The 27,698-nt window shown below is 27.0% G+C and overlaps 2 protein-coding genes across 7 annotated transcripts in view; one reads left to right on the forward strand and one right to left on the reverse strand.

Moving 5' to 3' along the window:
• The first annotated feature begins 1,927 nt into the window (after positions 1 to 1,927).
• LOC107448814 (adenosine 5'-monophosphoramidase HINT3) lies at positions 1,928 to 11,473 on the forward strand. Its single transcript, XM_016064162.4, has 6 exons — positions 1,928 to 1,951; positions 3,267 to 3,341; positions 5,346 to 5,463; positions 6,402 to 6,468; positions 8,243 to 8,369; positions 11,289 to 11,473. Exons 2-6 carry the CDS (start codon positions 3,279 to 3,281, stop codon positions 11,331 to 11,333), a joined length of 420 nt encoding a protein of 139 aa, XP_015919648.2. The 5' UTR covers positions 1,928 to 1,951; positions 3,267 to 3,278; the 3' UTR covers positions 11,334 to 11,473.
• Positions 11,474 to 18,610: 7,137 nt separating this feature from the next.
• Positions 18,611 to 27,698, reverse strand: part of LOC107447251 (Transmembrane O-mannosyltransferase targeting cadherins 4) — a 55,890-nt gene continuing 46,802 nt past the window's right edge. For all 6 annotated transcript variants that reach the window (XR_006226715.2, XR_011638238.1, XM_016062119.4 and 3 more), the window contains 2 exons: positions 24,258 to 24,440; positions 18,611 to 18,881 (listed from right to left, as the gene is read on the reverse strand). Coding sequence is in view for 4 of the 6 variants with exons in the window: in XM_016062119.4 (XP_015917605.1) it covers positions 18,748 to 18,881; positions 24,258 to 24,440 (317 nt within the window). In the remaining 2 variants the exon portion in view is untranslated. The remainder of the gene's footprint in view (positions 18,882 to 24,257; positions 24,441 to 27,698) is intronic.

The following is a 27,698-nucleotide window of genomic DNA, read 5'->3' on the forward strand; positions in this document are numbered from 1 at the left end:
CATTTCATACACTGTACATAAAATAAGTCAATGAGAATCTATCATGTTGATTAATATATATTTTAAGATATTGAATACGAACAGTTTAATTGCTTTTCTGAATCAATCAACAATCTTTTTACTACTAAGAAAATGATAAAAAAATAATAAATTAAATCTGCCTAAGAAAATAAAATAAATTAAAAATATTTTGTTACTGTTAGCTTTTCTTTTTTTTTCCGACAGCATATTTATTGCGTTGATTTAAATATAAACCTTGAATCCGAATAAGTAAATTATTTTCCTCATTTAAAAGTATTAAAAAAAATGAAAAAATTAAAACTGAAATTTTTTTATTTTATTCACATGCTTTCATTTTGCTTGAAAATTTCACAAAGAATTTTCACAATTCAATTATGTGATCCCATAAACCATTGACAAACATATTACATAGAAAAGAATTTGTAAAAAAGAGGACCTGTGTCTCTTTCTGGACCGCAGGCTTTTATCAGCTATTCCCCCAGCGATTATCCCCTCCTCAGTTCTCCAGAAGAAAGAATAGCTGTTTGAAAGATAAGTTTCCAAGAAAATGAAGATGCGTCTGTGGGGAAAGGATTTCTGTGGGTCTTTGAAAAGTCTTCAATTCCAACCATGTCTAATCGCATCCGGACTCTTGTTTAACAATGTATGGGCAAAGATACGAGTAGTGTAGTGCATAGAATTTACAATATATTTTACTAATTTATTTACTAATACTTAAAAATAAATAAATTAAAAGTCAACGACAAAATGTTTTATTAGGTAGTTGTAAATGAATTTTTGACATTATTTAGAAAAAAATGTGACCAGACTATTTTCCCAACGAGACTTTAAAGTTTTCCCGATGGGGGGGCTGGCCATGCCCGACAGGGGTGCAATTGCCCCCCTGACCCCCTACTGGCGTCGCCCTTGGTTCTTGTAGGTATTTCTTTTCCTACAAATTATGGTCATAACGTGCAATTTCATCGCTTCCACATAAGACACACTGAGGCTGCTGAAGGAGATTTTAAAGGATTCATCTTATTAGTTCATGAAAAGATATTCTTAACCTGCAACACATCTAGAAATTCAAAACACAAAGACGGACAAATCACAATTTGCGCAACAATTGCTTAACATTATACCAGCTATAAATCGTTTTCGCCATTTTCACACTAAAAAAATCGGGCATCCAAGCTCTTGGCGATAGAATTCGTTTGGTAATCACCTATTTCAGCTGATCGCCAACGTTTAGGGTTATAAAACGACTGGCATTCAAGACAGTGCGTTTAAGGCTCAGTCCACTGCCTGCGGAACCCGTTAATTTATTTTTACTTTCTATGATTTGCGCATGAGCTATAAGCTAACGTACAGTGCTCGTCGCACTTTTCTACAATCCTCAGATTATCGCCCACTTTCAATTTAGAAGGAATATATTTTAATTTAGAGATGTTTCCTTCTAAAATCTTGTACTGTTTTTAGAATAATTTACGATAATATAATTTTATATAAATATTATTTATTAGTTGTTGACTATTTTGAAGCTCAAAATTGTCAAGTGAATCTAAATTAAATTTCACATTTTTGATGTTCTGAAAACAAACTGCTTAGGTTTTGTTTCTGAACTTTTAATTTGTTCTTCGTTTTACTTGAAGTTTATATACATGTATATATAAATTTTTATCTTCAGAATTATTTGTATTTTTTATTATTTTCTGAAGATAAGACTTCACTACTGCCTTCTTTCTTTTTACTACTATCAAAGTTAATGCGAAAAGAGTTATGCCAAAATTTCAATTGTTATTAAAATTTATTTTTAAGCTCTTATCGCATTAAGTTTTATTTTATTTTATTAAATAAATGTAAAATTTTGAAATTATAACTATGTTTCAGTATTCTTATTTAATTTAGCTCATAGAGTTTGCATTTTTTATGGGGTTTATTATTTATAAAGGTAATTTTTATATACTACTTGGTTCACATACAGAAAAATGTATAAAAGTTGCATTATTAGTTAACATTTTTTATGCAGTTTTATTAAAAGGCTTATTTTAAATGATAGAATGATCTAGAAAGAAATGAATGAATAATAAAGGGCTAATTAATAGTTTGCTGTTTATTTATAATTTAATATTTGTTACAATAACAAAGCATCGAGGGAGATATCTACATATTAGGAAATAGCAATATTTTTAATGTAACTAATCTATAAATGTATATTGGTCAGTTTTCCAACACAGAGCTTTTGGAGCCCACTACAGATTGTCCTGACAATGCCATTCGAAAGCAAACTGAAAAGTTTAATAGATTTTCATCATAAGAGAAGGTTGCAGTTGTTCTTTTTGTGTTTGTATTTTTTTAAAAAAATAAATAGACAACTTTGTGTCAAATTTAAATGTTTAAAAACAAACTTTTTGCTTTAAAACCAAATATTTTCCAATGCTGGACAATACTTTTTTGGCAATTATTCATCAAATTAAAAATTTATATAAATCATGTATTTTGAAATTGAAAATTTGTGTATTTAAAGTAAAATGATCAAACCACAGTCAGTAGGAATGTTCTCGAAGTTTGTAAAATGTGTGAATTGTATTTTATTATTCTTTAAGATTTTTAACTTTTAAAAGATATTTAAAATATTGATAAATGAATTATTCATCAATTGTTAAATGATTAACAACCGTTAAACAATAAAGTTTCAGAAATTTGAAGCGGGCTCCAAAAGCTCCATGTCGCAGAACAGACCCATTGAACAATATTTTCTCTTCAAAGTGAAGGAAAGAACTTTTTTTCTAAAGCACTCATAATAACCATAATTTTAAGAATAACTGAGTAATCTTACAAATTTGACTGCATGTAGATAAGTAATAGAAAAAATATAATTTTTGTCTTATTTATAAATAAAACCATACATTTTTATGTATTAAACGAGCAATCCCCTTGAAGCAATACAATGCTGCCATGTCTTCTGAAAGAAATAGCTAACTTTTTGATTTGTACAGAAAATATTATAAAGACATCTTTAATATATTTCTGTTTACCTTAGAGATAGTGTTTTAATTAAAAATATATATATGTAAGTGGTGTATTTTATACTATGTTGTGTTACTTAAAATTGCAATTTATGCCATTGTCTAAGCCATGCAATTTATTGTCTATACATGCATCATTCGACACTGGATACTTACAACTCATTAAATCGTTCTTTGTTATGATATACTTTCTTTCTTTTTTTGAAATTTTGTACTGAAAAACTTATTTATTTTTAGAATTACTTGAAAATGGTTACAGCAAATGAAAACTGTACATTTTGTCACCTTCAAAATACAACTTTATTCTATGAAGTAAGCCATTTTTAAATATAATATTGATTACTTTACATTAGACTAATCTTCATTATTTTTTAGTCCATGATTTTTCTATGTCAAATTAAACTATTCTCCTGACTTCTGTTATTGCTAGCATGACAATTGCTAATTGTGGCATTGCAATGTGGTTAGCATTGCGCACAGGTAGAGTTTACTTCTCAGACAATCTGGTACCTATCTATCTGATGAGGGATTGGCTTCAAGCCAACTCTGGGGATCAAACCCCAGTTTTTAACAACTGTTCAGTGATTTACTCATTGACCAATTGTGGCTCCTTGGCTAGAATAATTAAGTATAAAATTGCTAATTTTGTAATATATTGGTGGAGTAAAAGTAGTACTTTATTTATGTACGCCACCCTAGAGCTGCACAATGAGCTATTGGCGACTGTCTGTGAAATGTTCCTGATAATGAGCTAAAGATATGCCATCGTAATTTTGAACTTCTGCACAGAGAAAAAAATTAACATATTGTAAAAATATTAGCTACAAAATAATTTTTTTTATTGAAGCTATTGAATTTCATACTTATTTGACCAAAGTTGAAATTTCATTCAGTAAACTGGGAATTTCCCCTTAGAATAAGCTTGTGGCACGCCTATGTACTGGAAACATTGAAAGATCTCAGTTTTACTTAATTATATTCATTAATTTCTCCAGATCTATAAAAAGTATGTTGTTTGATATTTAAATTCATTATATTTTGCTGATTGTTAAATTTAAATTGAAAGATGAGACATCAAAGCAAACAATAATAGTTTTTATGTGAGGGCTACTTTAAAAACAATTGGCTAAATAAAAGTTAAAATCTAAATTTATAGGTTAGTAAAACTTTTCAATAAAAACGAAGTTAAAGGTGTATCATAACAAAAGGGAAAGAAATGTGATTTAAAAAAATTAGGGAGTGTCGAAATATTACTTACAAAGAGGAGGTGAGCAATTGAAAAAGATAGGGAATCTATGCATTAGATCCATCCCGTTAATATTATAAGTACAGTAGAGCGCCGATTATCCGAACTGCTCGGGACCGAACGTGGTTCGGATAATGAAAAGTTCGGATAATTGGAAAGTTGCTTAAAATCTAGTTTAAATGATTATTATTTATGCACTACCTTCCCTTCACACTTTTTCCAGATTTAGGACTGGCAGAGGCTAAAATAGCTCTGTGGTCTAAAATAGTTCTTTAAAAAAAAAAAAATTGAATTTTTAAGCATTTTGTATTTATTTTTTTAAAACTTTTTTTTCATTTTGATTTTTTTTATCATATTTCAGCTTTTTAAATTTTTTGTCAATTACTGACATTTATTTTCCATTGCAAAAGAAATCCAGCAAAGACTTTTGTTTCAAAGAAGATGCTCTTTTCGAGCAGCCATATCCCTTTTTGTTTTTAAATAAATCAACTGAACTGGATCAACATAATTTTGGCGTTCTAGCCAATTCATTGCAATATCTAACAAATTGCATACTTCTGTATGAGAAGGTCCACTATCTTGAACTTGATCGCCTACGTCTTCCTCTTCGTTTGTGGAGTTCCGATTTTCATTTAAAATTTCAGCAATAATTTCATCATCATTTGAAATTCCCGGACGTTTTCAGTGTCTCGACACCAGTCTTCTATTTCTTCTTCTGCACAACCTGGCATCTTTTCATCCAAAAGATCTACTGGTTCAGAAATTTAGAAAAATTGTTGATAAGTTAAAAAATATTCTAAACTTTAAAAAAAAATTCAGACATAGTTCGGATAATTGGACGTTCGAATAATAAGGGTTCGGATAATCGGCGCTCTACTGTATTAAAACTGTTGAATGATTTTTATTATTTTTGTATTACATCAGCCTATTTTCAAACTAAATGTTATTGTAATCTGTCCAGTATTTCTGGAGATAATTATCCAAATTTGAAAATTTTCTAACTTTGAACTTCCATTATTTGTAACATAATTAGAAAAACTTGTGCATCAAAAATCGTAAATTCTTTATAGGATGATGAGTTTATTGCATTTAAGGATATTAGGCCTGCCACTAAACATCACTATCTAGTCATACCAAGGATGCATATGAAAAATGTTTCATCATTAAAGAAGAAAGATATTTTAATAGGTATATTTTTTTTTATCTTATTTTTATTTTAAAAGAATTGTTCTTAACTTAGTTTTTAAATATTGTTTAAATATGGTCATGATAATTTTTGTATTACTGGCAGTTTTATATTATTTTGATACCAATTTAAACTTCGTTATCCTGCTTCTTAAATATGAAAAAATTACTTAACTAAAATGGAAATGAAAAAATAAATATTTGCTTTTTTTGTTCATTTTTTTTTATTTAAGCCTTTTTTTTAAGGAATTTTCATATGAGAAAATGCTTTTTTACCAAAATATGTGCTATTTTAATAGCTGTTGTGAGTTTGAAATAGTTATTCATTATTATTGAATAAGTTTTACCCATCTTTAACCTCTTTATGCTGATTATGAAATAGCTCAAAATATAAATGTGTAAAAAGCCGCAGTTTTATGAAAATGTAAAGTATTTGTAATCTAATTTTTGTGCCATTAATTTTCATTTTGTCTAAACAGTGTAACAAATATTTAAAAGTTTATCCTGTGTGAGTATGTCTTTAGCACTAGTTTCTAGCATTTCTTTACAATAATGTCACCCTTAGAAATATTAAATTTTCAAACACATCACCAAAATAATTAACTTATAAACTAGGATTTTAATTATTTTCGTTAACAACTAATTGGATATTTCTTTTTTTAGAGTTTTTTTTTTGTCAAAAAAGTAGCTTTAAAGGAAAGAAGAAATACTGTCACTTTCATGGTTCTTAAAATTTTCAAAAATCATTCTTACCACCGTGAAAAATAAGGTTTCAAACAATATAAAATAAAAATTGTAGCTTATGAAAAAAAGTTCGATCTAGGTAAAAGTAATAATAATAAAAACACACCTTTTTTTAAGTTAAGGCAAACTTCAGTTTATATCTTTGCAATGGTGATTATCAAGAAGTATCTTATATAAGGGTATGTTTTATATTATAGTTAAGAAGATGGTAGAAATTGGTCAAAGTATTTTAGAAAAAGAATCTGCAAGTATTGAAAATGTTAGGTAATATTTTTTATAGTTTTTCTAGTGAATGATGAAATCTTATTTTTGCACCAAATCTTAAAATTTTCTTAGATTAAGATTCTTTTCCCCAAGTCTCAGATGCCCAATTTTTGAAAGAGATAAAATATACACAATACTTTGTGAACCTCGTAAATGAAACAAATAATAAAAAATAACCAATTCTATCTGCTAATTTTTTTAAATTTCTTTATTTGTTTTTAACTTAACTGAATTTAAATCTATGATTATTTATGAAATTTTTTTTATCAGAATTATTATGGTAGGCTAAGATTTATAGTTATTAAGGAGGCATATACCTAACAACTGCATCTTTGATTTATATTTTGACATTTGAAGAGCTAACTTAATTTCTATAAAAAGATTTGGAATTAAAATTCACAAATTACTTGAATTTTGTATCCTTAAATTATAAGCTATTTAACTACTTTTTTAACACTATTAAATATTAAAAATAAATGAAGTTATAAAACAAATAAAGATTAGGTTAGGTTTTTATTAGTCTGAAATATTAGAAGAAACTTATAGAGATTTATAATTATTAAGAAAGGCATATAACTGCCAACAGAATGCATGATATACATTTGGGCATTTAAAGAGGTATCTTAATTTTTCTAATCTTTTAAAATTTTCTCAAAATTAGCCTAATTTTACACCCTTATCTAAATTATAAATTATTTAACTACTTTCTTATACTGTTAAATTAATTTTTTTAAATAAAGTTATAAAGTAGATAATATTTAAGTATGTGTGCCATTAAGTTGAATTCTTACACCATCTTTATGTAGTGAACCTTTATGTTTTTGGTATGAATAGATTTTTGAAAGAAAAACAATTCTACTGAGAAAAATGTAGTATGTGATTTTGAGACAAGATATGCATAATATCCCTCAACCATAATATACAAAACAATTTATATCATCCAAACATTATCTAAATGATCAATTCTTTTTCTTCTGTTTAAATTAAGTTATTCAATGATGCTTAATTTTATATATTCCCATGATAGGAGAGTGCCTTTATGAAATAAGTGATAGTACATTTGTGTCTAAATAAAGTATAAGTTTCCTTTTGTTAGCTCCATTTCAAAAAATGTAGCCAGATGATTTCAAATCTAAATTAAGTTTTTATTGGATATGTTAAGATGGTCAATTTTGACATTAAAAACAAGCTTGTATTTACGAAAAGGGAGTAGGAGTTCATAGACAGCTATAAATGTTAACTCTTTTTGAAAAAAGTTTAGTAGTAGTAACACATTCAGAAAATCTTTCTGGTTTTTAAAATTGATAGTTTTGATTTCTATAAATTTTCAATACGATTATTTAAAGGGGGAAGCTTCTTTTCAGTTTTTGAATAATATTTATAAATTAATAATTATTGTACACTTCTACAATTTTTATTTTCATTACGATGGATTTTTCTGAGGTTAGCCTTTAATAAGCTTAATTATGTCAATTAATTTGTGCAAATGATGTTTTAAAATATATCGGATACAAAAAGGCACTTTTCTTAATAATCACACTTTTTTTCAGTGCATTTAGATTTCTATCCCTCAAAATGTGGATGTAGCCGTTATTCTGTAAAGACTACAATTGGATACACTCTGTCTATATTGTTTTCTGCCTGTTTTAAGGGGCAGAGAAATCTCTGGTTGTGGCCATTTTGTATTAAATTATGTGACCAGATGTATTGGTTAATAATTCTTTTTAGAAGTAACAGTTTCCTTCAAGTTTATTCTCATTATTGTTCGTTTTAGGTTTGGTTTTCATTTGCCACCTTTCAATAGTATTGCTCACTTGCATTTACATGTTATATCTTCTGTAGATGAAATGGGTTTTTTAAGTAGACTAATATTCAGACCTGATTCTTATTGGTTCATGACAGTAAGTACTCTTTTATTAATCAACTAATTATGAGAATTTAGGTTTTATAAAATTCAAGAACATTTATGTCAAACAAATCAAAATTTGAATAAAGGAAAACACGATAAAATAAGTAATGTTTTGCTATGAATGCAATTCTCAATGGAAAGTAATTTTAATTATGATCCCCCATACAAAGAAACGTTAACTATGAAATTATAATATGTTATAACACAGAGCAACTGTAAATAACATAGCTTTTACATTTGTATAGTATTGAAACAAATAATATTGAAACAACAATTTTATCAAAACAACAGCTCCCAATTAGTTAAAAAAGAGTTTTTTTAAATAAAAAAAGTTTTTTTTTTTAATAAAACATGTTTTCAACTAAATTTTAGAAAATTACTAAATATATTTTTTACATTTTCTATTTAAATGCTCCATTTACGTGTGCCAGAATCCCATTTTCATATTTAAGCAAAAATGACTCTCAGCTTAAAGGATCGTTCTAACCACATCAATATCATCCATTCATTCTTGCATACACAAGCAATTTCTTTTACATGCAGTTTCTTAAAATTAACAAGTACATCAAAGGAAATTAGGCGCAGTAACATTAAATACAGAAACGTAAATGTGCAATTTTATGTTACATTTTTCTAGTTTGGGTAGATTTTCTATTTAGGGTTTTTATGATAATTCTTTTTTTGCCCATTGTTTACTAAGTAACTTACACACTTAGTTCTTGTCACATTTTTGTAGCAGGCAAGGTGACTTCTGATATAAAATGGCTATTGGGTCAAAACACAGATTTTTATGAATTTTTTTTGTGAAAATGTACATGCTGAAAAAGACTTAATTAATTATCTCAATTTTTTTTAAACCTAAATTGTGATGATGAGGGAATTTATGAGATATGACTCAATTTAACAAAATAAAAAATAATTCTCATTATGTACTTGTTCACAAAAAAATTTCATAAAAGTCTGGCACAGCAGCAATCAGGTTTTTTAAAAAAAAATTTTTTTGACACGCTCCATTTGAAATGGAGTGTGGCAACTTGATTTATTTAATAGTATTAAACAATTTCATTACTGAAACTTAATTATTATGCTGACTCATCTTTATTATGAATTCAACAGGGAAAATCTTTCTTTTGTATGGGATCCTGATCTGATCAGGCAAAAACTAGGCCTGGTATGAAATGCGTTGTAATCAGTAAATGTAGCTAGTGAAATCTTATGATTTTTTTCAAGCTTCAAAGTGATTTCTGGACAACTGACTGTTTTTTTTGTGATGGAATATTCATTCCTTAAACTTGCATCTTTTAGAGATTATTAAATTGTAAAGAAAATGTCTATCATAAAGCACAAGCTAAGTATGTTTTAAAATTGTACATTAACTGGAAATTTTCCCAATGTTTAAAAAAATTGAGAATTTTATTGCAAATTATCCAATGATTATAATTTGTTTAATAAATTTGTATTTTTTTTATAAGCTTTATTTGTTTCCATCATATTTTACTATTCATTACATTTAGGGCTGATTGTGCTCCGGAAAAAATCCGGATTTCCGGAATTTTTGCTAACAGTGATCCGGAAGTTACCGGAGAACAAAGGTTCAGGCTTTTCAAAAAATCATTGATCACAGAAGTTTCCGGAAATCAAATTTTCAAAGGTGGAACTTAAAAACACAGTTTATTTTATTTGTTTGTCAGGGAGAGCCTGAGAGATACTTTATAAGTTTATATTCATGATTAATATTCACTTTTATATCAGTAAATAGTTGTTATAATCATAAACTCAAGAAAGAAAGACATATTTGTAAATTTTAATTACTTCTCCAGGTCATCATAGGTATGTGTAAATGGTATTGGTATGTGTAAAATTTTAAATATATTTTAAGTAAACTAAGAAATATTGAGAAAAAGGAAAAAAAACCTTGTTTAAATGTTTTTCAATTTAAACCTTTTTTTTTAATTAACTCAAGAAATTTTCCGGAATTTTGACTTTGGCTCACAATCACCCCTGTACATTACATAAATGCAATTTCTTTTAATTAAGAGCAATTTAATGTAGTTTTTTCTATTCTAAATTGCTTTGGATCGTCCGTGTTTTCGCTTTCCTGGTGCATTAGCTTTTTAATCAGTAGTATGCTTCATAGCGCTTTTTTTAAAAAAATTTCCTGAAATTGAAAATTTTAAATAGTTTTTTTTAAAATTTTAATATCTACTTGAATTATACTAAAATTGTTTTGAATATTACATTTATGAAAGGTATCCTCAATGGCAGTTGATGACAGTTCAAACTAGAGGATCACCCAAATTGTTCAATAAACATGCTTAACAAGTATAGTTTGTCTAAAATAAGAACACCTTCCGACATTCGTCTGGACTTGTGGCGGACCATGGTAACGAGGTATGACTATTTCAAGTAGGGGTGCAGGGTCACTGTTTTGGAGTGGTTTCGGCTTAGGTCGGCGAGGGAAAGGGAATCTCTTTCTTCGGTCGTGTGATAGTCCTAGAGTGAAGCTACCCTCCCTGAAATACGGCATTCTTGTTTCTATAGCAACAGATGGCCTCAGACTTTCTGGTGGGAGGAGATCTATACCTATAATTTACTGTTTTAGATAAAATGAAATTTTTATTTTACTGATTTAAGTTCTATGTGTGTAAGTTAAAAATCAATGATGTAGCAGTAATATATCTAAGTAATATATTGTGTTTAACTGTTGAAAAACTTAGAATAATTATTTTGTGGGAATATGTGTTTTGTAAAGAGAATGAAGTTTCATAAAAATTTAATCAGATTTTTAAATTGTCTCTGAATTCTTCTAACTTTTTTTTTTTTTTTGCAGGATATTTTCTTTTCTTTAAAATAAAACTTTTTTTAGGGGATCTGTCAATTTTATATAAATTATTGTATATTTCAATTTCAGGCTAATACTTTGTTGGAACGTTTAGAAAAGATGGATGAACAATGATGACAGTTCATTGGATGAGGGAATGTTTTGATAATACATGTATTTTTTTCCTTTAAGAGTTGTGTTCCTATTTATTAAATATATTTTTTACTATATCTCTGAACATTAATTATCAATAAAAGAATTGACCTATAGTTTAATCATGAATTTAAAAAAAAAATTATTATAACTATTACTTATGAAAAATTGAAAATTCAAAGTAGATATTTTTAAAACACTAAGTCTTTGGAAAACATTTTATACAGCATTTTTTACACTGTCCCAAATGTAAATATTCTAAAGTAAATATCAAAAATCTTTTTTGATATTTATTTACTGCAATTGTCAAATGATGAATTTTCGTCATGTGACTGGATATATGTTAAGAATGACCTTAAGAAAGATCACTTTCAAGAACAAACACCCTTTTTAGAACCAAGTATTTTTTTTTATTAGTTTATAAAAAAAAAGTTAAATAAATGAAGTTTGAAACAGTTTCAATTTAAGCTTCATTATTTTTTATCACAATTCTTCCCTAACATAACATTTTCCAATATAGATTTTAAACACAATTTGTTTTTTAATTTGCTAAATTATTTCATTAAAAGTTTTTGTCTTAATTTATCTTTATCATTTTCAAATCACATATATTCTTTTTAAATATAAATTTCTATCATTTAAAAATGGTTTAATGTAGTATTTTTTCTATTATACAGCAAACTTCAGATTATCTGCAGAATTAAGTAGTTAAACAAATGTGAGTAAAAAAATTTTGTGGATAATCTGCAGAGAATGTTTGAAAATATCACTTGTTGTGTTCGAACATTTCTATTTGTAAGAGCTGCTCAGGGGCCCCACTTTACTGCTGGCAGTAAAGATTTCTATCCTATAAAAATAAAATTTCAGATTTAAACAAAATCTTAATTCTGCAAAAAAAAAAAAAAAAAAAATTTTTTTTTTTATTTTNGACATTCAAAAAAAAAAAAAAAACTTTTTTTTTTGTTCTCAATTCTAAAATTAAGAAAACTGAGATGTCCATATTCTACCTGATTAGTTTCAGAATTTTTAGAACTCTTGAAAAATTTCAGAACAAAAACTTTATTAAATAATTTCACAAATGTGAAATTTTATAATGGTTAATTGAGGTGTCATTCACTTATGTACTTTGAAATGCTGTTATAAATCAAATCTTTTATGATAGAGATTTGTTGTATTAATGTTTTTGGTTATTTTTGTATACACTTATTAATTCTTTATATCTTCTGACAATTCTCAATATTCATAGAACTTGAATGGTGAATTGAGCTATAGTTCAATAATTTATGTCTTCATAATAATGTTAGGCTGCTTTAGAAATAATTTTAAATGCTTCTTTGATTTAAAAAAAATTAATTTCTGATTAAAAGCTATTAGATCCAGTTTCAATATTAATTGAATATTATTTCTTCGATTGGTGACAATTGAATCCAATTAAAAACAAATGGCAATTATTAAAACTTTTTTTTTAACCCTTCACTGACAACCCTTTCTGCAAAGCTTAGTTCAAATTTTATTTTCTCTGCTGTTTTCTATAATTTAACATTGAAAAGAGTTTGTCTTAGTAAGAGAAAATAATTGACCATCAGTCTGTGCTAGTTTCAATGCTGAAGCACATACTGTTTTCTTGAGTGTAGCTTAGTTAGTTTTCCATCTACAGCAATTTTGGTAAGAGGGATAATTGCTGTTCTGAATCTGTTTTTATAATTGCAATTAGAAGCTTCAGTTATTTGCTCAATGCTGCACATGAAAGTACATAATAAAGGCATTTCATTAAACTTTTATTATGTATTTTGTTTTAGTAATTTTTGAAAACTAAAAAAAAAAAAATTCAAATTTGGATGTTTATGACCAAACTCAGTACAGCATTTTTTTAAAACATTGGAACATTTTTGTAGAACAGTGTAGGCATACCAAAAAGAGAAACAAAAAAGTATAAATTTTTAATTTCCGAATTACTTCGTTTAGAACGGAAAGTTTTCTATATGATTTTATCAACGTAACCTTGAACAACTCATAACGGTTTGAGATTAATTTAGAAAATTTGCATTGTATTGTTGCTGAGAAAAAAAATTTAGTATAAAATTAGTTAATATTTCCTCATACCAATATAAAAATTGTAATAAAATTCATTCAAATGATTTTAAAGTAGGGTTTAAAAATATCAAAGCAAAAAGAGAATATTCCAATTCACATTTTTGTGCAAAAGTAATTTAATGGATAATTAAATATTTTTAAAATCAAAAAAGATGAAACACTGTGAAATTACAAAACTAAACTTTACAATATTTGATAATGCATTTGATGAAAATATTAAATAATTGTGTAACCCCTTAATTTGCCACCATAAAACTTAAAAGTAAAAAGGTTTTTTTTTTTTTATCCTAAAATTCCTTGAGTTTTCCAAAAGTTTGAAACAGTGAATCCTGCAGGTAAGGTAAAATATGCCTGAACCATGTATATAATTAATGGTCTATCAAATTTTTTGATTTTTAATTAAAATAAAAAGATGTTGGATTGAAAATTTAAATCTTTTAATTGTTCAAGTCTGTACTTGTATTTATAGAAAATGGGATGTTTTGAACACACACAAAATAAGGACTATCAGGACCAAGAACAACTAATGACAAAAGATTTTTTATCAGGAATATATCTGCAGTACATTTTCATACTTTCTGAAAGTAATAAAAAATGACTTTGTTGTTGTCACTGGTGCCGGAACCATAGGGGTCCGGACTCCCCCAATAATTGGGAAGCCAGGCTCCATTACTTTGAGAAAATATTTCTGTTTTGTTTCCATAACTTTCACTCTCTTTTTTTTACATAGTGCAACTTATTATATTATACAATTTAAGGAAAATTAGTAAAAACTAAAATACATAAAAAAATGCACTGTATAAAGAAAATAAAACAGGTGTTTAGAGAATTACTAGAATTGTCACTGTCACCCTTTCCTTCAATAAGCAATAAAACGCTCTTTACTCCATTCCTTTTCTTCAGGCTGTTAACTGATAAAGATTGATTCTGAAACACCTACGTTGTTATACGATACCTCAAAAATAGCCGCCTTAGTTTACGCTTAAGGGGAAATGGCCTTTGCATTTTGAAATTGTCTCTATGGTATTTATTGCCCTGGGCTCAACAGACCCATCACTTTCTTGGCTATCTATTCAAAAATTGTCTCAAATAGGCAATTATCTTTCTTGGAAAACAGATGTATAAAAGCTTGGGATTCAAGTAGGGGGAAGCCTCTTGCTTTTTTTTTTTTTTGGTGATTTTCTCAAGAGAATTTCTCATATATATATTATCATTCTAAATCATCTCATATACAAAGCTCTTACAGTTCTATTGCTCAATTACTTAAATTAGCCACTTATTTAGCTTATCTTTACTTAAATTATCCAATATTTGTTTACTTTTACATTTTGTTTCGTTAATTGTTTTAACTTAAATTATTAGTTTCTTTTATAAAATTTATCGTTGTTAACCAACGAAGTCATTAAGTAAATCCATTTCTGAGGAGGTAAGCAAATGTTTGTATTAAATCACTTAATACATTTATAATTGTATGTTTATGTACTGTAAGAATTATATTAATTGTTTTATAGTTTGTATACTATATTTATTTATGTATTACATTAGTTCATTGTTTGTGCATGAATTAATTTTTAAAATTATAAATCAAAACTTAGAATTTTTATGACCTTTCCATAAATTTGTTTTTATTCAGAAATTTAATATCAGGTTTACGATTATAAATTTACATGTAACTTAATAAACAAATTTATATAAATATTGATTATTTATGCCATAATACAAAAAATTAATATCAGCTTACATTTTAATTAGTTAAAAGAATGAAAATATATTTTTAATGTAGAAATTTCATAAAAAAAAAATTCATGTGAATTTATTATGGTCAGTAATAAAAACGAATAATTTCTTTCTTTTCTTTTTTAAAGAATGGGATAATTTGTTAAACCTAATTTATTGTATGAGTGTTTTAAGTGTACTTTAATTTTTATTTATTATTATTTTTTTAAAAATAATGTGGGATTTTTAAAGTAATTGTTTTTTGCTAATTAAAAATTTTATAATTTGGCATTTTTAACTAATATTTTTTTCTGAATTAAAAGTATTTATTTTTTAGAACTTCAATATTGAAATTATAAATACTGCTGATAAAGGGAAAAAAATGTGAGTTCTATGTATTGTCTTCTTTATTTCTTTGTGTAAATTTACGTAAAGTTTTTATGGTTCCCAAAATGAACCCGGTGATCTACAAAAACCGAAATATCTCATCTTATCTGATTCTTTTCTTGTAAATAAAAAGATACATATACTAAATAAAATATGCATTAAAATTATTCCGACCACAATTATTCTAATAGATCATTTCTTAAAAATATGAATACTAATTCTGTCAATCAACAGAATAATTTTAGTTTCCTTTTCAAACACAACATTTTCGATTTTTAAAACCATATCAGTTAAACCGGAACAGGATGAGAAAAACGCTAAACTTAAAACTGCTTTAACAGTCTTGAATTTTCCACCTTTTTCGTTGCAATTTATAGAGTTTTATAAATTTATTTAATTTAATCAATATAATCTCTATTGTAACCAATGTTTAAGATAGTTCTTTCAGTATTACTTTTAATGTTGTTTCTTTCATCTCAGTCCAGATTAAATCAAATCCATTGTAAAAAAAAGTGTGTGTGTGTTTGTTTTTTTATCGAAACGTTTTATGAATTTAATCTAATATTTCTTTAAAAGTTCGACTACTATTTAAAATAATAAAATATGTCCCAAAAAATTTATCTCATTCGTGATTCTGTTATCACATAGGATTACATGGCAAAATATTATGCTTTTATAAATCTTATGTCATTCTCATCAAAAATTTTAACAGACAAAATGTTCTTTTCAAAATAAAACTATATTTCTAAGACACTGTACCTATTGAATTTAAGTAACTTTACTTTTACTTCAATTTATTTAAAGAAATAAATTCTGCTTATTTTTCTATTGGGACATTTGAAAAGGAGGACATACGTGATACATTAAAATGAAATGTGTTACATGATACTTCATATGTTTTAATGTTTACAAAGTTTTAATTTTTTTAAAATTATTTATCATATAATATTGTTATAAATACTGTATCAATCAACAGTCTCTCAGGGACTAAATCTTTTAATAATTTAAAAAATATCAAAATTTTTTTTAGGTATTTTAATTTAATGATTCAATAAAGAATTCTTAAAACAATACCTAGTCGAAAAAGCATTGTTTGTATATTATTGCACCGCCATACTATAAGTGTGCTTTATAGAACTTAAAAACAATTTTAAAACTACTTAATCCTTTACTACACATTTTGCATGTCTGTAAAGCTACAATTTGAATTGAATTATATATATACATAGTCCCCAGTGCTATTCTTCTGTCTTTAAAAATTGCATAATGGAGATGCTAAGTGTATAATTTTAATTTTTGCACAATTATAATTTGAATAAAAATTGTGGCCAGAGAAAAAAATGTGAAAAATAAAAAGGATTTAAATATTATCGTATAATTAATTTTAAAATTGTTAAGATGTAACGCAACAAACAGGATTTGTAATTCTATAATTATCAGAAAAAAGTGGTACGGTACAAAATTAGTATTTCATTTGATGTCAATGTAAAAAATATAAAAAAATTGAGAAGCTTGTGTAAGAATCATTTTTCTGAATTACTTTTAATATTTTAGTTTTCATTGCAGAAACTATGTAAACGTTTGACGTTTCAGACAAAATAAGGTGTTGGTTTTATACCATTGTAATCTCGTTTTTCATCACACGAGGACGTGGTTTCTTCTCGCAGCATCCTTTCTTACCATTATTGTCTTTCAACTTGAACTACCTATCTTTATCATCGCAATAGCCCGAATATTTATTGAAGAAAAAGATCTATCTGTTTTTCATGATCAATTAACCTCTGGCAATTTTCACAAAAAGCACTAAAACTTTGAAAAAATACACAGCAAAAATGCATGGCAAAATTACAAATAGAAGTGTTTTTACAATCTTCGTAGTTGTCATAGTATTCTTTTTTTAACTTCTAAAAGCTACTAGATTTCAAAGTTTTTACTCAGGGTCTCAGGCCAAAATACTAATTGTGAGCATAAATTTTTTTCTGAAAACTATTTAATTATAAATCTTGTTTGACGAGTTATTTCTTAATAATATACTTTAAGAACTAAATAAAATGAATTTAAATTGTATTTTTTGATTTTCTTATATGTTTTCTCTTGTCTGAAAGTTTTTACTCAGTCGGTACTTCATGTTCTATTTTATTAGAGATACTGCAATTGATTTGAAATTCTCTGCTCACTTAATAGTACTCTTTAATAGAATTGTGTATAGGATGTTCCGAAAAAACTATTAGATAAATTTCTTGAGTTCTTGTCACAAATGAAGTGGGAAAAAAAACGATCCCAAATTAATACTGAAGTTGGGAAAAAGAAAATCAAAACATGATCAATCATCAATTGAGAAGATGAGATTAGAAATGTATGTGTAGTTGCTGAAAAAACATAGAGGAATTGAAAGACACTCTAAACTTAATTCGGCAATCAAAGCTTTGATTCCGTATGTCTTAATAGTGATTCTTAAGATTTTCATATTGTTTTTTCTCGCTCTTAAATGATAGTTTGCGATCCCTAATTTGTATATATTTTTTAAACTGCATTCTTAAAGATGATTCCAAAATTATATATAAGGACATACAGTACGGAACACTCAACATCATAGAATCAAGATGTTTCAGTTTTCATAATTATGCTTTGCATTGAATTTCAGTAATTGTAGTAAAAGATCTTGATGGGATTGTGAAACATAATATTTTCCTGTTTTATCTACATTAAGAAAAAGTTACTTTTATCAATTTATATATATATAGCATAATAAATACAAAAAACACGAAGAAAATTAAGAAAACTTATTGATACAATATTAGAAAGCACTCTTTTTTGTGGATATAATTGTGTGAGCTGAGGAAAAGACTATCTTTTATTTTTCCGGATTTTTTTAAAAATTTTTGTCCTTTTCTTTCCAGATTTTTTTTTCTTCCAATTTCTTATTATTTTTCATTGTTCTGTAATTTCTCCCTTGTTTTCTCTACATTTTGAACGTATATATATATATATACATATATGAACTAAAAATAAAAGTCTAAGTATGGTCCCCCACAAGAAATTTTATCTGACGACGCCAATGGTTGTTGTCAAAACCTGTATTTTTATTACAAAACAAGTATGATTTTATTAGGCAAAATTTTTGAGCCCCTTTTTCTCAGATCATATATGGTATGTAAAAAACTGGAGCGCAATGGCATTTTCAGTTCAAATGAAACAATCACACAAAGTTGAAAGTTTTATGAAGTAGTCGTAGATTGTCACTGGCACTTTTCATGTCTGGTTTTATTTCAAGAGCTCTTTTGTAAGACTTCTCTGCAAGATGATATTTTTTCCAACGATGGTAAAGTACACCTTAAAAAGAATTACATCATCAATACAAGCCAAAAAGTCTTGCACACTCGATTGATTCAAAAAAGCAAGTTGAAAATAATTTACAAATTTTATAAAAATGTACATTCTTTTTTCTTCAAAAAAAAAAAAAAAAAACTAACTAATGATCCAATAATATAACTTTAGTGTGAGAGTAGTCTAGAGATTGATTTGGCATAACTATATAAAAAACGTTAACAATTTAGTTATTTCCTAACTTGCAACTCATTTTCTCACAAATAAGGCTTTAAAAAGATATATTAAATTTTGTGGAAGTTTAATAAAATAGCTTCTATTGTTTTGAGTCTCTTTATAAATTTCAGGGTTGACATTTTGATAAGTAACTAAAACAAACAAAAATGGATATTCTTTCATTACTGTTTTTTTTTTTTTTTTTTTTTTTTTTTTTTTNTTTTTTTTTTTTTTTTTTTTTTTTTTTTCTTCACAGATTTAGATTCAGCATTTTCAACAAAATAGGTAACTGTTATTCTGAGAAAAAAACACAAATAGTTTTGTCAGGATTTATTATTTTTAATGGTTAATACTTATATCTATGTTAAAAGGAAATCGGATGTTGACAAAACAGTCACCCTTTAAATATACTCTTTTTGTAGTGACTTTAGAAAAAAGAATCATTTAGGACACCAGATTTTTGCCTACATTAAAATGTTTTTCTGATTTTGGAATTTAATTTATAAAAACATTAACATTTAAATTTTACAAAATAAAATTTGCTTCTTTTAATTTCAACTTATCATATTTTTTGGCATATTCATATATTCATTAGTGCCATTTTTGGATGCGAAGAAAAAATGACAGCTTATAATCTGAGCTGACATATTGTTCTGTGCTACAAGGGTAAAGTAGGAATAGGTGATAAATTAATCTGCATTTAAAAACGAAACATTTAATAAAAAGATTATGAGCATTTAATAATGAATAGGAAGTAATATATGTTAAAAAAAATTACAAACAATTTTATATTAACTTATTTTTATGAAAAAATACATAATTATACAATAAACATTAAAAAATCCTTTACTAAAATCCTTCAGACTTAAATAATTCAATGTATTTAGATCCAATTTTAAGTTAACATTATCAATTTTGTCATTTTCATTGTCAGAATCTGTTAAAAAAGTCAATATTTGTATTTATGGATTCATTTTTCATACAAAGAGGCAACGTCTCAGCTTTGGATCAATTGGATATTCGGATCAATACTTAGAATAGATTTTATTTTTTAGTTCTGTGTCAATTTAGAAATAAATTATTTTTAAAGAAAGTATAAATGAGGAGAAAAGAGTAAATAATATAGCATACTATCGGGTTGTTTGGAAAGTAATTTCGTTTTTCTGACGAAGGATTTAATTGTATTTTTTCGACTCCAACTTTACACTTAAGCCGCATTATCATTATATGTTTTGAGAGCTGATATAGCGAGGCTTGTGTGTGAAAAAGTTCAATTAATTCTACGCAGTAGTTTTTGGTTGGTGCCCTTTTAAATATGGAGAGCAATAAGCAGCATTTTCGACATATTTTACTTTTTTACTATAAAAAAGGTAAAAATGCTGTTCATGCCAGAAAGAAGTTAACCGATGCGTATGGAGAAAATGTGTTGACAGTACGCCAGTGCCAGAACTGGTTTGCAAAATTTCGATCCAGCAATTTTGATGTAGAAGATGCACCACGTTCTGGAAGGCTGGTTGAAGCTGATAAAGGCATTAGTTGATGCAAATTGGCGAATAACAACACGTGGGATCGGTGAGAGGTTAAATTTATCGAATTCAACTGTTTATGACCACTTGAAAGGCCAGGGTTCAACCTCGACGCTCGATATATGGATTCCCCATGTTCTCACGGAGAGAAATTTGTGTTGTCGCATTGACGTCTGTGATTCGCTTCTCAAATGTAAGCGCATCATTACTAGGGACGAAAAATTGGTTGTCTATAACAATGTCAAACTCAAGAGATCATGGAGCAAAAGAGATTAACTAGCTCAAAGCATTTCGAAAGCCAATATCCATCAAAAAAAGGTAATGCTGTCTGTTTGGTGGGATCTTAAAAGAATAGTTTTTTTTTTTTTTAGCTTTTACCGGATAACAAAACAATTTATTAGGAAGTCTACTGTCGTCAGCTGGACAAACTGAATGATGCACTTCAACAGAAAAGTCCAGATTTAATCAACAGAAAAGGTATACGGCTCCACCAAGAAAATGCGAGACCTCATACAAGTTTGGTCACTTGACAAAAGCTTTTACAGCTTGAATGGGATACACTGCCACACCCACCAATTCTCCAGGTCTGGCGTCTTCGGATTATTATTTGTTCCGGTGACTGCAAAATTTTTTGGACTGTAAAACCTTTACTTCAAATGAAGTCAGAAATCACCTGGATCAGTTTTTTGCCAGTGAAGACCAAACATTTTATGAACGTGGAATCCTGCTACTGCCAGAAAGATGGCAAAAGGTGTTGGACCAGAATGGCCAATATATAATTTAATAAAATATATTTATTTATTATACGAAAATTATCTTTCATTTCCCCCGAAAAAAAACGAAATTACTTTCCGAACAACCCAATAGTTAATTCTTAAGTTACAAATTGGAATTTGTAATCCCATTTGTAGATGACATCATACGGTTTTTGTCAATTGACCCCATATTTTAATAAAAATTATATATATTTCATCACCCCATATTTTAATTTAAAAAAAAAAAACAAAAACGTTTTCAGAGCAAACATTACGGAATTGGTTCGTAAAATTTTCTGTAAAAATCTGATTTTAAATAAATCCACTGTGATCGCAAAATTATCACGCGTGGCTTGAGGTACAGTAATTTTTGGTAAATAGGCAGCGGCCTATAAGTGTTTAAAAGTTTGGCTGTCGCGATGCGCGGCCTTTCGCCGATGCGGCCTATACATAGAATTTGTTTATCCACACGTGAGAATTTTTTGATCATGGTGGATTTATTCAAAAACAGATGTTTACCGAAAATTTTACGAAATAACGAACCTAATTAGTAATGTTTACTCTGAAAAAGTTTTTCTTTCTTATTATTTTAAATGAATTTGCCGAATTTCGGATATCTTTCGGAAATTCCAATATGGCGCCATATATTACGATAATTCAATTAAACCGTTAATTTCCGAAAATTAATTCATTACAATGTATTTAGTTAAGTTTTGATCGTAGATTATGAGGAGGTGAATTTAAAAATGTCCCATCTTAAGAAATTTCATTAATTAAAATAATTATCTATATTATAGAAATAACAATATATATTTTTCATAAGCTAACAACTAATAATGATTAAAAAAAAACAAGCTAACAACTAAATACGATTTTAAAAAAAACTAGCTATCAATTAACAAAAAAAAAAGTTAATAACTAATAAAAAACCAAAACAGATTGATTTACATCGAATAAAAAAAGCCTCAAAAGGGATAGAATTCATTTTGTATCCCACTTGGTAGTTTCAATTTCAAAAGGGTGTGGCTAATTTATGGTCAAACTGGAGGGGGAATTGTGGGGAGAAATGAGTAGAGCACTTGCACAGCTGTCAAGATTGATTCATCAGTTTCTTCCAACTTGCATTTCTTTATTTTGTTCATTGGAAATGCAGATGTTTTTACTTTTCCCTTTGACTTTATTTTAAACTGCTTTAGAAACAGATGTTTCCTTTGATACAGATTTTTTTTCATGTTTTTTTTTTTTTAACTTTTAAAAGATAAAATAAAGTTACTTACTTCAACAGAATAAAATTCAAATAAAAAGAGAATTTTACTGATTTTTTCCCCCTCCTATTAATAAAAATGTCTTCTAAGAAAAAAAGATCAGATTAAGTGCCAAATTTCAGGCAGTGAAGAATCAGATTTCGATGGTTTTGAATAGATATATGCTCAAAAATATTTGAAAAGTCTAAATAAATGCTGATTTATTTTGTGATTAGTTTCTTTTTTATCAGGCACATCCTCAACTTATGATTTTAATTGGTTATACATGTTTCTTCTGTAAGTAAGTATCATTCTCAATTCTTTCTTTTTATGATAAGTATGCATAAAAATGATGATAATATAATGAGTATGCATAAATTTTTTTTATCAATAACTGTTTTCTAAGTATAGAGTTTATGTTTTAAAAATTATTATTTTTTATGTGTATTTTCACGCATGTGATATTTGATGAAAATCGATGATCGATCGAAAAAAGTGCGGCCTATAAGATTAAAATTTAAATTTTTAGTGATGTTTTTTGCGGGTGCGGCCAGTACGGCGGTGTAGCCTATTTACAGAAATTACTGTAAATGAATTCTTCAAATAGGCTGCATAGCGTGAGAATTGAACTTTTAAACACAGACAGACTGCAGCTTAAATACCAGAAATTACTACATATGTAAATTTAAGCTATCTGAAAACTGCTCAGAGTTACACTACTAACTATATTGATAAATAATTTGATTTTCCCCTATTATTTTGAAATCTGCAATGACATTTTCTACAAAATAATAGGTAATTTTAGAAGCCAGGAATTATTTTTTAAGTGTTCATGTACATGTTTGAATAATATTGGTAATTTTTTTAACAGAATCAGAATGTTTGTACCAGTACTTTATAGCAGTGTTTTTACAATATAAAATATAGCCAAAATTACAAATTTCCAATTTTGTTAGGAAAGTTTGTTGAGAACAATTCTGTTTTGGAAAAATCAAAGTAATAATGTTAAAGGAGCTATTGGCAATAGTCTAGGATTAATACTCAATTAAAATCTGAAAACAACACTGCATGCATATACCATGATTTTCAGATCAAATGGCAGATAGTTGTATTAATCATCCAACTGAGCATAGACTTTTCTGGTTTATTAATAAGAGATTCTAGCTTGCATTAAAGTTCAATTTCTATAAAGACTACAAAAATACATTCAATCAATGCTACATTAAACCAAAGCCTTAATCCAGGGAGTTCAACATAAAGCTAAGTAGTTGTAAAACAGAAGAATGTTTCAAAAATTATGAATTCTTGTTTTTATCTCATATTATTAAATTATTGAATGAAACCAATTATAATAATTTTACCAGTAAAATAAATAATGAACAAAAACTAGCTCTTATAACTCATGCATGTGACAGCGCATTACAGAGATTCAGATTTTCAAATTTTATTTTAAACTGAAAATAACTTATTTAAAAAATAAAACTGCATAATTTCAATATTTCTTCTTGTAACAAAAAGTAACTTCAAAAATGTAACGAAAATATTATAAAAAAAGCTCAAAAATAAATTACGCAAGATAAATTTTTATCTCTCCTTCCTAAAAAAAATAGTTAAAAATAAGTAAGGAAAGTAATACTATACCTAAATTTATATGATATGTCGGATTGTTCTCATTTAATTGCAAGGCTTTTAAAAAATACTTTTCAGACTCTGTGTACTTTCCAGCTTTTCCAAGAGTGTTAGCTAAGTTGAAATACAATGATGCTTCGGTTGGCAAATATTGTAAAGCTTCATAAGCAACCATTTCAGCTTTTGATAAGGCCCCTAAAATGGAAAAAGTTTTCTATTTATTTATTGCTTCTTTACATCTAGAAAAAAAAAAGAGATGAAATGGATAATTTTATTTTTAACAGACAGGAAAACATAGAAAACTAGCTATTAACAAATTTATGAGAAAGTATTGCTGCCAGATAATCAGACGCAAATTTAATCTTTCACATTCTACTAGATTTTTTTTTAAGACTAACTTTTAAGTGTGCATTTTTGGGAAGATATTTAACTATTTTGTTCAAGGTTTGTAATATGCCTTATAAAATTATGTAGCTTATAATGTGTAAATATTTATATACCTTATAATTAACATTTCCTATTGATTATAAAGAAATTAAAACTTAAATGAAAAAAAAAATCAAGAAATATAAAGCAATTTCATAATTGTGTTTAAAATTTTTTTAAACCAGAACAATTATCTTATTTTATCATATCTGCTAGTAATAGTGATAATTATATAAGGCAAAATATGGCAGAAAAAATTTATTTATTGATAATTCATTCAAAATAAAAACCTGTTGCATCAAACTTGGAATAAAAAAAGGAACTGAATATTACATGATATTTTCTACTTTTTTTTGTCAGTACAATAGGCATATCAAGAAATTTGAGAAGCAAAGCAAGCACAACCCTTTTTTATTAAACATAAATCTTGTTTTAAATCAGATTTATTAAACTAGATTTAGGAAATTCCGTAAAGAAAAACTAAGAAAAAAAAATCAAACTACAATGAGAAAACTATTTAAATTATTTTGCATCTTTAATAATTTTATTTAAGTTTCATTGACTGAAAATGAGTAAAAAAAATTTTTTTTGATGTTTTTAAGGGTAAGATAAATATTTACCATTAGGATTTAGGGAAAAATTGCTCCTTTTATGCTCACAAAGATATTTTGAATTTCGAACTAAAAAATAATCTGCAGAAATGTAACTAAAACAAAAAAGTGCAGGTTGACTACAGATAATATCTTATCAAAGAATTCACTCCCTATAGAGAACAAAGAAAGGAAATGACTTCTGAAAATTCCAGTTAATTTACTGAGGGGGTTAAATCAGAAGGGGCATTTTTATCCTAAACAATAGATATCGTTACTGTTGTACATTTACGCTAAATCAAATGAAACCAAACCCAAATCAATAGGGCTAATAGTTAAAAAGTAGTAAAAGTTTTCATGAATAAAAAGTACAATTTTGTAATTATTCTATTTACCCGTTTGACATTGACAAATAAAGCATTTTACCTTGAGTATTTTTTAAGTTAAATTGAATCAGATCAAAACAAAGTGAGTAGAATGAAGAATTTAGAAGTTATAAAGTTCTAATGTATAAAAGTAAAATTTTAGACTTATTCCTATTTACACATCAGAAAATTCTATTTATGTTTGCAGCTAAGCTAACCTTTAAACATTACCAGGGATATGGCAGCAGGCTTACATCATTTTATAAGGTTTTGCATACATTTTTAATAAATTAAAATAAAAAATTTTTACAACATTTTAGTTAATTATAAAAAAAAATTCACTTAGTGCCTTTATTCCGATTCACTAGAGGCCATGCCACACATTTTATTGGTTTCTCAAATAGACAAAGAGTAAATTTATGCTTGAAAACCAATGCACTATCCATACTACAACCATCCATTGTAAAAAGATTAAAAAGTGTAGCAATTTGATTCAATAGTTATGTACTAAGACCAGGGATGAAAGCAGCAGAGATACAAAAAAAAAGAAAAATTCAGCAGAATTCAGCACAAGTAGCAATATACATTAAGGATGAGATTAACCATTAATAAATAATATATTCATCACAAAAATAAAGACATAATAAAATAAAACAAAAGATAAACCTTATGAAAGAGATAAAAGGAGTGCTATTACAATTTTGTGAAAGTGAACAATTTCTTTGGTATTACTTAAAGAGATTCAAATAACTTTTTTCATACCAGATTATTTTTTTTAATCATATTTCAAACATGATTTAATAGTTTGGCAGTGAATACCTTGCTTCGTTTTAGTGAATTTCATTAAATTTGAGTTTGCCTGCAGTTCTTTATTTAATTCTTTCAAAACTCCTCCTTTACAATTCTCTATACTATTTTTTGGAAGTTTTAATGGGCTTCTCTTTAAGTGATGCCATAAAAACGGATGTACTAAACACGAAGACTGACTTATGTAAAAGGTATTAAGACTGACTTGAGATAAAGTTTTAAACTAGAAGAATGAAAAGTTTTGCCCAGGAACATATGCTGATAATCCTTTAAATACTGTGCCAATATTTCCAACACAAAAAAACAACAATAATGAAAGGCATTATTCTTCTACAATCTGTTACAAGACATTGGAGAAGAAAGTTGAATTCAGAAAAATAATTTTTGAACATTTATAGGGCATCAAACCATGATAAAATCCTTCGTAGTTTCCTAAGTTATAAAAAATTTTATTGCATATTTAAGGAATAAAAAGGTAGAAATTGGAATTAGGCAAATAAAAGGAGAACTTACAGAGATGGGTTACAACAAAAATTTCTGAAAGAAATGCACACCAAAAAAATTAGCAAAAAAATTTTTCTTAATTTTTTTTCTTCATAATATAAATTTCAAGAATTTTGATGCTTTTTCTGACTGAACTCTTCATAATTCTTGCTATTCATATTAATAGAATCTGTATTTGTTTGTTTCCTCTTTCAATCAGATTATAAACAATATTAATGTGAACAATTCTATAATAGCAGAATATTATCACATATATTTATTTAAACATACGCAGTGAAACCTCACCTCATGGACACTCCTACAAAACAAATGCTTCTCGTTATGAAATTTTTTAAATTTTCTTGCAAATCTTCTATGAATAAACCATTATGTTACCTTTCTATAAATCGGATACTCCTGTAAATGGACACAGACAGTTATCTGTGCAACAAAACATTATTTTCAACTAGACACTTTTTCTAATTTGAAAAAAAAAAATACAGAACTATTTCTGCTTGAAACTCGAAAGAAAAAAAAAGGCATATTACCACCATTTTTGAAGCGTACAAATTTTTGCCTTATTTATAGCTAAAAATATTGTTTATATTGCTTATCTATAACGGAAAATAACTATGCTACTAAAGAATAAATTATTTTCCTATTGTTTTCCTTTATCTTTGCAAAGGAATGAGAAAAAATGAAACTGTTGATGTGATATATTTTGGACTGCAGCATTCTTTGATCTTTTCATCTGGAAGACACAAATTATGAGATTTTAAATG

Source organism: Parasteatoda tepidariorum, chromosome X1, assembly GCF_043381705.1.
Source record: "Parasteatoda tepidariorum isolate YZ-2023 chromosome X1, CAS_Ptep_4.0, whole genome shotgun sequence".
NCBI lineage: Eukaryota > Metazoa > Arthropoda > Arachnida > Araneae > Theridiidae > Parasteatoda > Parasteatoda tepidariorum.

Coding starts and splice junctions, on each gene's coding strand:
- LOC107448814 (XM_016064162.4), top strand. CDS start 3,279: ATGGTTACAGCAAATGAAAACTGTACATTTTGTCACCTTCAAAATACA. Junction 5,464..6,401: donor GAAGAAAGATATTTTAATAG/GTATATTTTTTT, acceptor TTTATATTATAG/TTAAGAAGATGGTAGAAATT. Junction 6,469..8,242: donor GCAAGTATTGAAAATGTTAG/GTAATATTTTTT, acceptor TGTTCGTTTTAG/GTTTGGTTTTCATTTGCCAC.